This window comes from Eleutherodactylus coqui, chromosome 5 (assembly GCF_035609145.1).
Source record: "Eleutherodactylus coqui strain aEleCoq1 chromosome 5, aEleCoq1.hap1, whole genome shotgun sequence".
NCBI lineage: Eukaryota > Metazoa > Chordata > Amphibia > Anura > Eleutherodactylidae > Eleutherodactylus > Eleutherodactylus coqui.
Genome location: NC_089841.1, coordinates 171,420,837 through 171,436,776, shown reverse-complemented (window position 1 = coordinate 171,436,776; position 15,940 = coordinate 171,420,837). Strand labels below are relative to the sequence as shown.

Genomic DNA, 15,940 nt, shown 5'->3' with positions numbered 1-15,940 from the left:
GGTAGTTGTTTGCTGATTGAATGACTTGCTGTTTTTTGGTCCAGTTTGGATATCATATCCCTTGTTAGTATCCATAATGCTGATGGACAGTATTTTGTTGAAAATGTCCTCCATTTTTTTGCATGGGCATATTAGCACCAGTACTAATGATGATATATTAATAACTAATTATTTAAAAAATAGTATTTATTTCCCAGGAAGCTGGCTGTTGATCTTCTGTTAGTTATGAGAATTTTCAGCTTGAGTTTGAGGGCTTAAACACATGGCCGTATTTTTGTTCTATTTTGCGGCCATGAAAATCATGATTTCAATGGTTTCATTTTCACTAGCGGGATTGTCGCGCATTAATACTACCCGCGAGAAAAGATAAGACTTGCTCTATTTTTTCTCCACACAGTTTTTCTGCAATAGAGCAATTTGTGCCATAATGTGGAGTTTGAATAGTCAAAAAAATGCCAAGTTCATGCGCTAATATGATCCGCAGCGGTGAGAGTATTAGTGCATGTGTCCATGTGTTTTAGCCCTTACATTGATTTTGCGGCTTTGGTCAAAATTAGTATATTTTGTATGGGCCATTGGGATGAAAAGAAGCAAACAGCTACAGAGGTTTGAATTGAAGAATGTACTGCAATAACACACTGCATGCAGTTGGAGAGTTTAGTCTATTTCTAAATTATTTACAATTTGACTAAATGTATACATTATTATTTAGTATGAAGTCTATTTTCTTTTTCTGAGCTCCTTTTGGTTTTTCCTTTTTTTTTGGAACCTGTGGCACTCCATTTTCTGCCGCACCCTTATTTTAGACAATTCTATATTACTCTGAAAACATGAGTAAGAACATCAGAAGTAATCCGGACTTTTCGATTTTTGCTTTATCCTTCAAATTTGCAACAATAGATATTTAGATTTTATTTTTCTGCGCTGGATGAACTTTATTTGTCTGCATACACCCATCTATCTTTCCCTTAATTCTTGTGAGCCACACTACCTCCTCTCATCTAGGGGGCAGATAGACGTGAGGATGACTGCAAGATCAAACTGCACAGGATTCATTCAAAGTCCATAACCATGAAGATGCATGGGTCTACATAAGAGAAGTATACACAAAATGGTAGAATATTTTAAATTAACATGGAGTCTCTTTATTTTCCACCCTTTAGCCAAAGAAGCCATTAACAACTTGGTTTCAAAAGTAAACATAACCTTTAAGAGATTTGTTAAGCATATACTTCTAGACATTTTGGAAAAGCATTCCCATAGTCAGTGTGTTTGGTTAGACAACATATTCTTGCTTGGTTCTGTTTGTTCCAAGCGTTTTTCTACTTCAACAGACTCTGTTCGACTTCTCTGGCGCAGAACTTGAGAGAATTTACGTAAACTTGACATCTCAGAAGCAGTCCCCTCAAAGAGTCTGGCCATGAATCCCACCCCAGCTGTTTTGATGAAGTTGCCACCAGCAAATACATATAAAATAGGGTTAGCACTGCTACTAAGATATGCAAAGGCTATAACATTGGGCCTGGCTACTAGAGCTGCTTTTGTAAGCCTTGGTGATGAGAATATTTTTCCTGACACTTGTAACATATTCACTATCTGGTATGGAAGCCAGAAGAGGACAAATGTTACTAAAATCATGATGACCAAACGGCTTGTCTTTTGCTTTGTTTGAAACTTTGCGGTACGTAACCTTAAGCCAATGTAGACATAGCAGAACACTACGATTGTGAAAGGTATGACAAATCCAGTCAAAGTCTCAAAAATGTACTGAAAAACCATGTGGTTTGGACTCGGATGCAAAGGTATACACCTTAGATGACCATTCATGAGTATTAAAGCATTGCAAAAGAACATTGAGATAGCCAACAGAGATGATAACAGCCATATCATTCCTACTAAGACCTGGACAATCTGCTTTGTTCGCAACTTTTGAGAAGTGAAGGGTTGAGCTACAGCTAGAAAGCGGTCGATGCTCATGAACATGATCAGGAATACACTGGCATACATGCTCAAGCAACAAACGTAATAACACATCTTACAAATGATTTCCCCAAATATCCAGCTGCCAGTGGAATGGACATGGAGAAAAAACGGGGCGGTGAGGAGAACAAGGATGTCTGCCATGGCCAAATGTAAAATGAGGACACAAGTCACTGTGCGTTTCTTCATCTGTGTCAAAATTGTCCAGATGACAAATGCATTACCCGGGAATCCAATGATGAAGGCAATTGAGAGAATAGCAATGCCAATTCTGGCAGATACTCCAGAAGTCCCAGTAGAGTTTGTAAAAGTAGAATTCACACTGGACATTGTTGTCAGGCCAATCACTGTACTCTAGTAGGAAAAAGACAAACATCAGGAAAATGCAACTAAAAGAAAATTAAGTTGTATCAATACAGTATTTAGAAAAGGGCCAACGTATATCAGTGTTGTAGAACAGGTTATAGTTCACGATTTTAGGATTTTAGAGAAAATGGCAACAGAACTATCCCAAAGAATTCTGTACTACTTTGACTAAAGATGGTAGAGTCAATGGAAAATCAGTTTATAATTATGTACTCATCTTGGTGCCCCTTCACTTCTAAGTTTATTACAACACAGGCAGGGAACTTCTTCCCCCTCACTTTGTCAGTATTATGCTCCAGGCAGCTGGCTATTTGGCACAGTCATTAGCCAAGCTAGCCCCTTCGCCATCATTGTTGATTCAGAGACGGACGGAAATGAATTAAGCTGTACAGCCAGCCCCTTTCATAAATGTCACTGGCATATCTGAACAAACGTGGAAGTGGAGGTGCCAGGACACCAAGATGGGGAGTGGATTTGAAGCATCAGTTTTATTAATTTACATTTGGGCAAGAGCCAAGTAAAGGCTGATTTTAAATGCAATGATCACTCAAAACTAGAGATGAGCGAGCACCAAAATGCTCGGGTGCTCGTTACTTGGGACGAACTTTTCGCGATGCTCGAGGGTTCGTTTCGAGTAACGAACCCCATTGAAGTCAATGGGCGACCCGAGCATTTTTGTATATCGCCGATGCTCGCTAAGGTTTTCATTTGTGAAAATCTGGGCAATTCAAGAAAGTGATGGGAACGACACAGAAACGGATAGGGCAGGCGAGGGGCTACATGTTGGGCTGCATCTCAAGTTCCCAGGTCCCACTATTAAGCCACAATAGCGGCAAGAGTGGGCCCCCCCCAACAACTTTTACTTCGGAAAAGCCCTCATTAGCAATGCATACCTTAGCTAAGCACCACACTACCTCCAACAAAGCACAATCACTGCCTGCATGACACTCCGCTGCCACTTCTCCTGGGTTACATGCTGCCCAACCCCCCCCCCCAACGACCCAGTGTCCACAGCGCACACCAAAGTGTCCCTGCCCAGCCTTCAGCTGCACTCATGCCACGCCACACTCATGTCTATTTATAAGTGCGTCTGCCATGAGGAGGAACCGCAGGCACACACTGCAGAGGGTTGGCACGGCTAGGCAGCGACCCTCTTTAAAAGGGGCGGGGCGATAGCCCACAATGCTGTACAGAAGCAATGAGAAATATAATCCTGTGCCACCGCCATCAGGAGCTGCACACGTGGGCATAGCAATGGGGAACCTATGTGCCACACACTATTCATTCTGTCAAGGTGTCTGCATGCCCCAGTCAGACCGCGTTTTTTTATAAATAGTCACAGGCAGGTACAACTGGGAATCCCCAACTCCGCAATGGGAATTCCGTGTGCACCCACAGCATGGGTGGCTCCCTGGAACCCACCGGCTGTACATTAATGTATCCCATTGCAGTGCCCATCACAGCTGAGGTAACGTCCGATTAAATGCAGGTGGGCTTCGGCCCAAACTGCATGCCCCAGTCAGACTGGGGTTCTTTAGAAGTGGACACATGCAGTTACAACTCCCTGTGGACCCACAGCATGGGTGGGTGCCAGGAAGCCACCGGCGGTACATAAATATATCCCATTGCAGTGCCCAACACAGCTGATTTAACGTCAGCTATAATGCAGGTGGGCTAAAAATTCCTTTGATTACACTGTAGGCGAGGGCCCCCAAAAATTGGTGTACCAACAGTACTAATGTACCTGAGAAAAATTGCCCATGCCCAACCAAGAGGGCAGGTGAAATCCATTAATCGCTTTGGTTAATGTGGCTTAATTGGTAACTAGGCCTGGAGGCAGCCCAGTTAAAATAAAAATTGGTTGAGGTGAAAGTTTCAACGCTTTAATGAGCATTGAAACGTATAAAAATTGTTTAGAAAAATTATATGACTGAGCCTTGTGGGCCTAAGAAAAATTGCCCGTTCGGCGTGATTATGTGAGGTTTCAGGAGGAGGAGCAGGAGGAGGAGGAATATTATACACAGATTGATGACGCAAAAAGGTCCCCTTTTTGATGGGGATAGAGAACGATGCTTCCATCCGCGGGTGCAGCCTACGTATTGCTTAGGTATCGCTGCTGTCCGCTGGTGGAGAAGAGAAGTCTGGGGAAATCCAGGCTTTGTTCATCTTGATGAGTGTAAGCCTGTCGGCACTGTCGGTTGACAGGCGGGTACGCTTATCCATGATAATTCCCCCAGCCGCACTAAACACCCTCTCTGACAAGACGCTAGCTGCAGGACAAGCAAGCACCTCCAGGGCATACAGCGCGAGTTCAGGCCACGTGTCCAGCTTCGACACCCAGTAGTTGTAGGGGGCAGAGGCGTCACAGAGGACGGTCGTGCGATCGGCTACGTACTCCCTCCCCATCCTTTTACAGTGCTCCCGCCGACTCAGCCTTGACTGGGGAGCGGTGACACAGTCTTGCTGGGGAGCCATAAAGCTGTCCAGGGCCTTAGAGAGTGTTCCCCTGCCTGTGCTGTACATGCTGCCTGATCTCCGCGCCTCCCTTGCTACCTGGCCCTCGGAACTGCGCCTTCTGCCACTAGCGCTGTCGGAAGGGAATTTTACCATCAGTTTGTCCGCCAGGGTCCTGTGGTATAGCATCACTCTCGAACCCCTTTCCTCTTCGGGTATGAGAGTGGAAAGGTTCTCCTTATACCGTGGGTCAAGCAGTGTGTACACCCAGTAATCCGTAGTGGCCAGAATGCGTGTAACGCGAGGGTCACGAGAAAGGCATCCTAAAATGAAGTCAGCCATGTGTGCCAGGGTACCTGTATGCAACACATGGCTGTCCTCACTAGGAAGATCACTTTCAGGATCCTCCTCCTCCTCCTCCTCAGGCCATACACGCTGAAAGGATGACAGGCAAGCAGCATGTGTACCCTCAGCAGTGGGCCAAGCTGTCTCTTCCCCCTCCTCCTCATGCTCCTCCTCCTCCTCCTCCTCACCGCGCTGAGATATAGACAGGAGGGTGCTCTGACTATCCAGCGACATACTGTCTTCCCCCGGTTCTGTTTCCGAGCGCAAAGCGTCTGCCTTTATGCTTTGCAGGGAACTTCTCAAGAGGCATAGCAGAGGAATGGTGACGCTAATGATTGCAGCATCGCCGCTCACCACCTGGGTAGACTCCTCAAACTTTCCAAGGACCTGGCAGATGTCTGCCAACCAGGCCCACTCTTCTGAAAAGAATTGAGGAGGCTGACTCCCACTGCGCCGCCCATGTTGGAGTTGGTATTCCACTATAGCTCTACGCTGCTCATAGAGCCTGGCCAACATGTGGAGCGCAGAGTTCCACCGTGTGGGCACGTCGCACAGCAGTCAGTGCACTGGCAGATTAAACTGATGTTGCAGGGTGGCAGCGTCCGTGTGGGACTTGCGGAAATGTGCGCAGAGCCGGCGCACCTTTCCGAGCAGGTCTGTCAAGCGTGGGTAGCTTTTCAGAAAGCGCTGAACCACCAAATTAAAGACGTGGGCCAGGCATGGCACGTGCGTGAGGCTGCCGAGCTGCAGAGCCGCCACCAGGTTACGGCCGTTGTCACACACGACCATGCCCGGTTGGAGGCTCAGCGGCGCAAGCCAGCGGTCGGTCTGTTCTGTCAGACCCTGCAGCAGTTCGTGGGCCATGTGCCTCTTATCTCCTAAGCTGAGTAGTTTCAGCACGGCCTGCTGACGCTTGCCCACCGCTGTGATGCCACGCCGCGCGACACCGACTGCTGGCGACGTGCTGCTGCTGCTGACACATCTTGATTGCGAGACAGAGGTTGCGTTGGAGGAGGAGGAGGAGGGTGGTTTAGTGGAGGAAGCATACACCGCCGCAGATACCACCACCGAGCTGGGGCCCGCAATTCTGGGGGTGGGTAGGACGTGAGCGGTCCCAGGCTCTGACTCTGTCCCAGCCTCCACTAAATTCACCCAATGTGCCGTCAGGGAGATATAGTGGCCCTGCCCGCCTGTGCTTGTCCACGTGTCCGTTGTTAAGTGGACCTTGGCAGTAACCGCGTTGGTGAGGGCGCGTACAATGTTGCGGGAGACGTGGTCGTGCAGGGCTGGGACGGCACATCGGGAAAAGTAGTGGCGACTGGGAACTGAGTAGCGCGGGGCCGCCGCCGCCATCATATTTTTGAAAGACTCCGTTTCCACAAGCCTATACGGCAGCATCTCCAGGCTGATAAATTTGGCAATGTGCACGTTTAACGCTTGAGCGTGCAGGTGCGTGGCGGCGTACTTGCGCTCCAACACTTGCGCTAGCGACGGCTGGACGGTGCGCTGACAGACATTGGTGGATGGGCCCGCGGACAGCGGAGGTGAGGGTGTGGGTGCAGGCCAGGAGACGGTAGTGCCTGTGTCCTCAGAGGGGGGTTGGATCTCAGTGGCAGGTTGGGGCACAGGGGGAGAGGCAGTGGTGCAAACCGGAGGCGGTGAACGGCCTTCGTCCCACCTTGTGGGGTGCTTGGCCATCATATGTCTGCGCATGCTGGTGGTGGTGGCTTCCCGGCTGATCTTGGCGCGACAAAGGTTGCACACCACTGCTCGTCAGTCGTCTTCACTCTCAGTGAAAAACTGCCAGACCTTTGAGCACCTCGGCCTCTGCAGGGTGGCATGGCGCGAGGGGGCGCTTTGGGAAACAGTTGGTGGATTATTCGGTCTGGCCCTGCCTCTACCCCTGGACACCGCACTGCCTCTTGCAACCTGCCCTGCTGATGCCCTTGCCTCCCCCTCTGAAGACCTGTCCTCAGTAGGCGTAGCAAACCAGGTGGGGTCAGTCACCTCATTGTCCTGCTGCTCTTCCTCCAAATCCTCTGTGCGCTCCTCCCTCGGACTTACTGCCCTTACTACTACCTCACTGATAGACAACTGTGTCTCAACGTCATCGTCCTCCTCACCCACTGAAAGGTCTTGAGACAGTTGCCGGAAGTCCCCAGCCTCATTCCCCGGACCCCGGGAACTTTCCAATGGTTGGGCATCAGTCACGATAAACTCCTCTGGTGGGAGAGGAACCACTGCTGCCCAATCTGAGCAGGGGCCCGAGAACAGTTCCTGGGAGTCTACCCGCTCCTCAGAATGTGTCATTGTAATGGAGTGAGGAGGCTGGGAGGAAGGAGGAGCAGCAGCCAAAGGATTCTGAGTTGCAGCAGTGGACGGCGCAGAACTGTGGGTGGACGATAGATTGCTGGAAGCACTTTCTGCAATCCACGACAGGACCTGCTCACACTGCTCATTTTCTAATAAAGGTCTACCGCGTGGACCTATTAATTGTGCGATGAATGTGGGGACGCCAGAAACGTGCCTCTCTCCTAATCCCGCAGCAGTCGGCTACGATACACCTGGATCAGGAGCTCGGCCTGTACCCACACCCTGACTTGAGCCTCCGCGTCCTCGGCCACGTCCACGTCCTCTAGGCCTACCCCTACCCCTCAGCATGCTGTATTACCAGTAATGCAGAAACAGAACGCTGTAATTAAATGTGCCGCTTATTGGCCTGTGGTTGGAGGCTGACTTCGCTTACGGAACGCCAGGAAATAATTTTGCGCAAGCCTGCTGTAACACTTAGCTGGCTGCGTATGAATTTGGAGAACTACTACACCCAGCAGAGACCCAAAACACTGAGGACACTCACAGGCAGCCCAAATAGATTTTTCCCCAATTGTATTTGCAAAGGCCCACTGCCTATATTCAATCAATATGTCTTCTGTCCCTGCCTAAGCGCTTCTGGCCCTGGAGTATGTCAAAGAACTGCAGAGTGTTGCACTGTGGACTGCAATACAGCGGTGATTTCACAGCCCAGACAGAGCCAGGAAATAATTTTGCGCAAGCCTGCTCTAACACTTAGCTGGCTACGTATGAATTTGGAGAACTACTACACCCAGCAGAGACCCAGAACACTGAGGACACTCACAGGCAGCCCAAATAGATTTTTTTCCCCAAATGTATTTGCAAAGGCCCACTGCCCATATTCAATCAATATGTCTTCTGTCCCTGCCTAAGTGCTTCTGGCCCTGGAGTATGTCAAAGAACTGCAGAGTGTTGCACTGTGGACTGCAATACAGCGGTGATTTCACAGCCCAGACAGAGCCAGGAAATAATTTTGCGCAAGCCTGCTGTAACACTTAGCTGGCTGCGTATGAATTTGGAGAACTACTACACCCAGCAGAGACCCAGAACACTGAGGACACTCACAGGCAGCCCAAATAGATTTTTTTCCCCAAATGTATTTGCAAAGGCCCACTGCCTATATTCAATCAATATGTCTTCTGTCCCTGCCTTAGCGCTTCTGGCCCTGGAGTATTACTGCAGGGCGCAATGCTCTGCACGGCCGATATACCAAAAAAAAAAAATGTGCAACACTGCAAAAAGCAGCCTCCACAGTACTGCACACGGTCAGATGTGGCCCTAAGGAGGACCGTTGGGGTTCTTGAAGCCTAAAATACTCCTAACACTCTCCCTATAGAATGCATCTGTGGTGAGCCGCGGGAGGGGCCGATTTTTATACTCGGGTGACACCTGATCTCGCCAGCCACTCACTGCAGGGGGGTGGTATAGGGCTTGAACGTCGCAGGGGGAAGTTGTAATGCCTTCTCTGTCTTTCTATTGGCCAGAAAAGCGCGCTAACGTCTCAGAGATGAAAGTGAAAGTAACCCGAACATCGCGTGGTACTCGTTACGAGTAACGAGCATCTCGAACACGCTAATACTCGAACGAGTATCAAGCTCGGACGAGTACGTTCACTCATCTCTACTCAAAACTCATCCAAATGATGGCTTTTTAGAGATCATCTTTGTGTATAAATGTGTGCCCATCCTGCACTTACAATGCATTCTTAGTCCATCACTGAGTTCAGCTTAGCATAAAAGCCATCCTCCCTGATAAGAGGGCATGCTGAGTTCTCTGTGGGCAGCTCTGATGGAGAACAATGGACATGTATTTTAAGAACAGACCTCCTGCAGTTCTGTAAATATATCTCCTGGCAGCTGATTAACATGCAAATGATGGACATTAACATCTCTAGTACCCAATGCAAAATGATCACTCAAAGCTGTCAGTTTCTAAAACATTTTGAGCGACCAGCTTTGTGTGTAAATGGACCATTCACAGGTAAGAAAAAGCTATTGTATTTTTAGGCTTCATTCACACTTATGTGAAGGCCTCTGTGGGATTTCTGCTGTTAAACTCTGTCTCTGCAGCCGAACAACAAAAAATACCGAGCCAAGCAGCGTCAGATGGACCCCGTTGACTATAATATAATGGGGTCCATCTGGCTTCTAACATGTTGGTTTTAAGTTTTACTGGACGGGATTTCATGTACGATCTGTGCTGGAGGTCCTAAATGGTGCCTCCGCTGCAGATGTGAACAGCGCCTTACTGAATAATAGCAATTGCAATTGAATGCCTATACTTGCTATAGAATAACAAATGTTACAAACTATAAAATATCTTAGAAAGTATTGTTATTGGTAAGAAATATAGTATCTTATATGCAAGAAAATCTTTTCCATACTACAAGATGCATCTTGAATATTAAAAATATCATATATTACATACCATAAAATATATTTTCTATTCCCACACATCAATGGAAAGTGCAGACATCTATAGAAGTTTCAAAACTGCACACTGTGGTGTTATCCTGCTTGGTCAGGTGAGCTACTTTATATTCTTATATACATATGACCTTGTCTATTACTTACTGTCTCAGCCATAATGCTGCGGAGTTGGTCAGATTCAGATATCCTTGTATGTTCCAGGATATTAGTCCATTTGCAAATCTGTTATGTTGTGCTTTGATAGAAGGTTTAGAAAAGAGGAAGACTGCTCCAAAATGGACCGGTATAACATTGCAGGTTTCCTGTTGTCACAACACTTGTTTGTAAATAATGATTGCAAAATGACATGCTAGTGGATTAGGTAGTAGGACATTGTTCTGAAAATCTTTTCATCCATCTCTGACCTTTCAAAAATTTCCTCTAATGCTTACAGAATGGTGGCTAACTCTAACCCTTTATAAGGTATTCACTAAAATGTACTACTGATGGGTTCTTGCTGCTGATGGGTAATTTGTGCATGCGCATCTACTACTGCTTTGTGGCTACTATTCAATATTTTGCCGACGGTTCTCGGATAGTCTTGAGGGTTTTGCGCATGCAGGTACAATGCTGCAAACTTAGGACTTTTGTCTTACGTCAGTACCCATAGTTACATCATGTGGAGGCCGCCTAGACCAAAACTAATTCCGGGTGCATTATGGATGTACTAACAGTGTGTTGCCATGAAAAGCAACATCACAGATGGGCTGAATTATGGATGGCATGTATCACTTAGCCCCAGAACACATTGGGATTTGTCTGTCTATGTTAATGCTATTCTATATAAATGCATGTCTGCTTTTAATTTTTATGCTTGATAAAGACTCACTTGAGTCGAAACATCATGTTTTGCCTTGTGGAGAGGAATAAAGGAACCTGTTTGAAGCTGCACCCTGTATGCTGTCACGCTGCTATTGTTGGACTCGATTATGGCGCTGTTACTTACATTGGGAACATACTAAAAGAAATGAAGCAAATGAATCAAAGCATAACAAAAAATATTATCAGTTTAAAACATAAACACAGATATAATGTTTTTTTCCTGCTTACTAGACAGGGAATGAACAGCTTTGTATGCAGTTTACACATGTCAGATTTCGATGAGGATCCACAGCAAAATCCACAGCATGTTTTTCACTTAGGATTTTGGTCTGGGTCTGCAATCAAATCCTCATTAAAGTTTGCACTATTTTGTGTGAATTTTTGTATAGATTTTTTTAGGGTCTGTCACTGCACAGACCTGCCATTTAACAATTATAATTAGAGATGAGCGAACGTACTCGTCCGAGCTTGATACTCGTTCGAGTATTAGCGTGTTCGAGATGCTCGTTATTCGAAACGAGTACCACGTGATGTTCGAGTTACTTTCACTTTCATCTCTGAGACGTTAGCGCGCTTTTCTGGCCAATAGAAAGACAGGGAAGGCATTACAACTTCCCGCTGTGACGTTCAAGCCCTATACCACCCCCCTGCAGTGAGTGGCTGGTGAGATCAGGTGTCACCCGAGTATAAAAATCGGCCCCTCCCGCGGCTCGCCACAGATGCGTTCTGACAGAGATCAGGGAAAGTGCTGTCTTGCTGGAGTTGCTATAGGGAGAGTGTTAGGAGTATTTTAGGCTTCAAGAACCCCAACGGTCCTTCTTAGGGCCACATCTAACCGTGTGCAGTAGTGTGGAGGCTGCTTTTTGCAGTGTTGCACTTTTTTTTTTTTTTGGTATATCGGCCGTGCAGAGCATTGCGCCCTGCAGTAATTATACATAGTCCAGGGCCAGTAGTGGTGGTGAGGCAGGGACAGAAGACATATTTATTGAATATAGGCAGTGGGCCTTTCCAAAAACATTTGGGAAAAAAAATCTATTTGGGCTGCCTGTGACTGTCCTCAGTATACTGGGTCTGTGCTGGGGGTAGTTGTCCTAATTCATACGCAGCCAGCTAAGTGTTACAGCAGGCTTGCGCAAAATTATTTCCTGGCTCTGTGTTGGCTGTTACATCACCGCTGTATTCCAGTCCACAGTGCAACAGTTTGCAGTTATTTTACATACTCCAGGGCCAGTAGTGGTGACGCAGAGAGAGAAGACATATACAGTGTATATAGGCAGTGGGCCTTTCCAAAAACAATTGGGAAAAAAAATCTATTTGGGCTGCCTGTGACTGTCCTCAGTGTACTGGGTCTGTGCTGGGGGTAGTTGTCCTAATTCATACGCAGCCAGCTAAGTGTTACAGCAGGCTTGCGCAAAATTATTTCCTGGCTCTGTGTTGGCTGTTACATCACCGCTGTATTCCAGTCCACAGTGCAACAGTTTGCAGTTATTTTACATACTCCAGGGCCAGTAGTGGTGACACAGGGAGAGAAGACATATACAGTGTATATAGGCAGTGGGCCTTTCCAAAAACATTTGGGAAAAAAAATCTATTTGGGCTGCCTGTGACCGTCCTCAGTGTACTGGGTCTGTGCTGGGGGTAGTTGTCCTAATTCATACGCAGCCAGCTAAGTGTTACAGCAGGCTTGCGCAAAATTATTTCCTGGCTCTGCTGTGCATTCCGTAAGCAAAGTCAGCCTCCACAGGCCAATAAGTGGCACATTTAATTACAGCATTCTGTTTCTGCACTACTGGTAATACAGCATGCTGAGGGGTAGGGGTAGGCCTAGAGGACGTGGACACGGGCGAGGACGCGGAGGCTCAAGTCAGGGTGTGGGCACAGGCCGAGCCAGTGCGGTGGCCAGGGGTAGAGGCAGGGCTAGACCGAATTATCCACCAACTGTTTCCCAAAGCGCCCCCTCGCGCCATGCCACTCTGCAGAGGTCAAGGTGCTCTACGGTGTGGCAGTTTTTCACAGAGACGCCTGATGACCGACGAACAGTGGTGTGCAACCTTTGTCGCGCCAAGATCAGCCAGGGAGGCACCACCACCAGCATGCGCAGGCATATGATGGCCAAGCACCCCACAAGGTGGGACGAAGGCCGTTCACCGCCTCCGGTTAGCCCCGCTGCCTCTCCCCCTGTGCCCCAACCTGCCACTGAGATCCAACCCCCCTCTGAGGACACAGGCACTACCGTCTCCTGGCCTGCACCCACACCCTCACCTCCGCTGTCCTCGGCCCCATCCAGCAATGTCTCTCAGCGCAGCGTCCAGACGTCGCTAGCGCCACTGTTTGAGCGCAAGCGCAAGTACGCCGCCACGCACCCGCACGCTCAAGCGTTAAACGTGCACATTGCCAAATTTATCAGCCTGGAGATGCTGCCGTATAGGCTTGTGGAAACGGAGGCTTTCAAAAGCATGATGGCGGCGGCAGCCCCGCGCTACTCGGCTCCCAGTTGCCACTACTTTTCCCGATGTGCCGTCCCAGCCCTGCACGACCACGTCTCCCGCAACATTGTACGCGCCCTCACCAACGCGGTTACTGCCAAGGTCCACTTAACAACGGACACGTGGACAAGCACAGGCGGGCAGGGCCACTATATCTCCCTGACAGCACATTGGGTGAATTTAGTGGAGGCTGGGACTGAGTCAGAGCCTGGGACCGCTCACGTCCTACCCACCCCCAGAATTGCGGGCCCCAGCTCGGTGCTGGTATCTGCGGCGGTGTATGCTTCCTCCACTAAACCACCCTCCTCCTCCTCCTCCTCCAACGCAACCTCTGTCTCGCAATCAAGATGTGTCAGCAGCAGCACGTCGCCAGCAGTCGCTGTCGCGCGGCGTGGCAGCACAGCGGTGGGCAAGCATCAGCAGGCCGTGCTGAAACTACTCAGCTTAGGAGATAAGAGGCACACGGCCCACGAACTGCTGCAGGGTCTGACAGAGCAGACCGACCGCTGGCTTTCGCCGCTGAGCCTCCAACCGGGCATGGTCGTGTGTGACAATGGCCGTAACCTGGTGGCGGCTCTGCAGCTCGGCAGCCTCACGCATGTGCCATGCCTGGCCCACGTCTTTAATTTGGTGGTTCAGCGCTTTCTGAAAAGCTACCCACACTTGTCATACCTGCTCGGAAAGGTGCGCCGGGTCAGCTCACATTTCTGCAACTCCAAGACGGACGCTGCCACCCTGCGGACCCTTCAACATCGGTTTAATCTGCCAGTGCACCGACTGCTGTGCGACGTGCCCACACGGTGGAACTCTATGCTCCACATGTTGGCCAGACTCTATGAGCAGCGTAGAGCTATAGTGGAATACCAACTCCAACATGGGCGGCGTAGTGGGAGTCAGCCTCCTCAATTCTTTACAGAAGAGTGGGCCTGGTTGGCAGCCATCTGCCAGGTCCTTGGAAACTTTGAGGAGTCTACCCAGATGGTGAGCGGGGATGCTGCAATCATTAGCGTCACCATTTCTCTGCTATGCCTCTTGAGAAGTTCCCTGCAAAGCATAAAGGCAGACGCTTTGCACTCGGAAACGGAGGCGGGGGAAGACAGTATGTCGCTGGATAGTCAGAGCACCCTCATATCTATATCTCAGCGCGTTGAGGAGGAGGAGGAGGGGGAGGAGCATGAGGAGGAGGGGGAAGAGACAGCTTGGCCCACTGCTGAGGGTACCCATGCTGCTTGCCTGTCATCCTTACAGCGTGTATGGCCGGAGGAGGAGGAGGATCCTGAAAGTGATCTTCCTAGTGAGGGCAGCCATGTGTTGCGTACAGGTACCCTGGCACACATGGCTGACTTCATGTTAGGATGCCTTTCTCGTGACCCTCGCGTTACACGCATTCTGGCCACTACGGATTACTGGGTGTACACACTGCTCGACCCACGGTATAAGGAGAACCTTTCCACTCTCATTCCCGAAGAGGAAAGGGGTTCGAGAATGATGCTATACAACAGGGCCCTGGTGGACAAACTGATGGTAAACTTCCCATCCGACAGCGCTAGTGGCAGAAGGCGCAGTTCCGAGGGCCAGGTAGCAGGGGAGGCGCAGAGATCAGGCCGCATGTACAGCGCAGGCAGGGGAACATTCTCCAAGGCCTTTGCCAGCTTTATGGCTCCCCAGCAAGACTGTGTCACCGCTCCCCAGTCAAGGCTGAGTCGGCGGGAGCACTGTAAAAGGATGGTGAGGGAGTACGTAGCCGATCGCACGACCGTCCTCGGTGACGCCTCTGCCCCCTACAACTACTGGGTCTCGAAGCTGGACATGTGGCCTGAACTCGCGCTGTATGCCCTGGAGGTGCTTGTTTGTCCTGCGGCTAGCGTCTTGTCAGAGAGGGTGTTTAGTGTGGCTGGGCGAATCATCAGGGATAAGCGTACCCGCCTGTCAACCGACAGTGCCGACAGGCTTACACTCATCAAGATGAACAAAGCCTGGATTTCCCCAGACTTCTCTTCTTCACCAGCGGACAGCAGCGATACCTAAGCAATACGTAGGCTGCACCCGCGGATGGTAGCATCGTTCTCTATCACCATCAAAAACGGGGACATTTTTGCTTCATCAATCTGTGTATAATATTCTTCCTCCTCCTCCTGCTCCTCCTCCTGAAACCTCACGTAATCACGCCGAACAGGCAATTTTTCTTAGGCCCACAAGGCTCAGTCATATCATTTTTCTAAACAATTTTTATACGTTTCAATGCTCATTAAAGCGTTGAAACTTGCACCTGAACCAATTTTTATTTTAACTGGGCTGTCTCCAGGCCTAGTTACCAATTAAGCCACATTAACCAAAGCGATTAATGGGTTTCACCTGCCCTCTTGGTTGGGCTTGGGCAATTTTTCTGAGGTACAGTAGTACTGTTGGTACACCAATTTTTTGGGGCCCTCGCCTACAGTGTAATCCAATTAATTTTTTGCCCACCTGTATTAAAGCTGACGTTACATCAGCTGTGTTGGGCACTGCAATGGGATATATTTATGTACCGCTGGTGGGTTCCAGGGAGCCACCCATGCTGTTGGTCCACACGGAGTTGTAACTACATGTGTCCACTTCTAAAGAACCCCAGTCTGACTGGGGCATGCACTGTGGGCCGAAGCCCACCTGCATTAAACATGACATTAC

At 49.0% G+C, this 15,940-nt stretch overlaps 1 protein-coding gene across 1 annotated transcript; it reads right to left on the bottom strand.

Annotated features, from left to right (window-relative positions):
- Nucleotides 1-1,149: 1,149 nt before the first annotated feature.
- Nucleotides 1,150-10,121, bottom strand: LOC136626992 (leukotriene B4 receptor 1-like). The gene is made up of 2 exons (XM_066601945.1): nucleotides 10,071-10,121; nucleotides 1,150-2,334 (listed from the first exon to the last, which is right to left on the bottom strand). The coding sequence occupies exons 1-2, from the start codon at nucleotides 10,080-10,082 to the stop codon at nucleotides 1,264-1,266; spliced, it is 1,083 nt and encodes a 360-aa protein (XP_066458042.1). The 5' UTR covers nucleotides 10,083-10,121; the 3' UTR covers nucleotides 1,150-1,263.
- Between the last annotated feature and the right edge of the window lie 5,819 nt (nucleotides 10,122-15,940).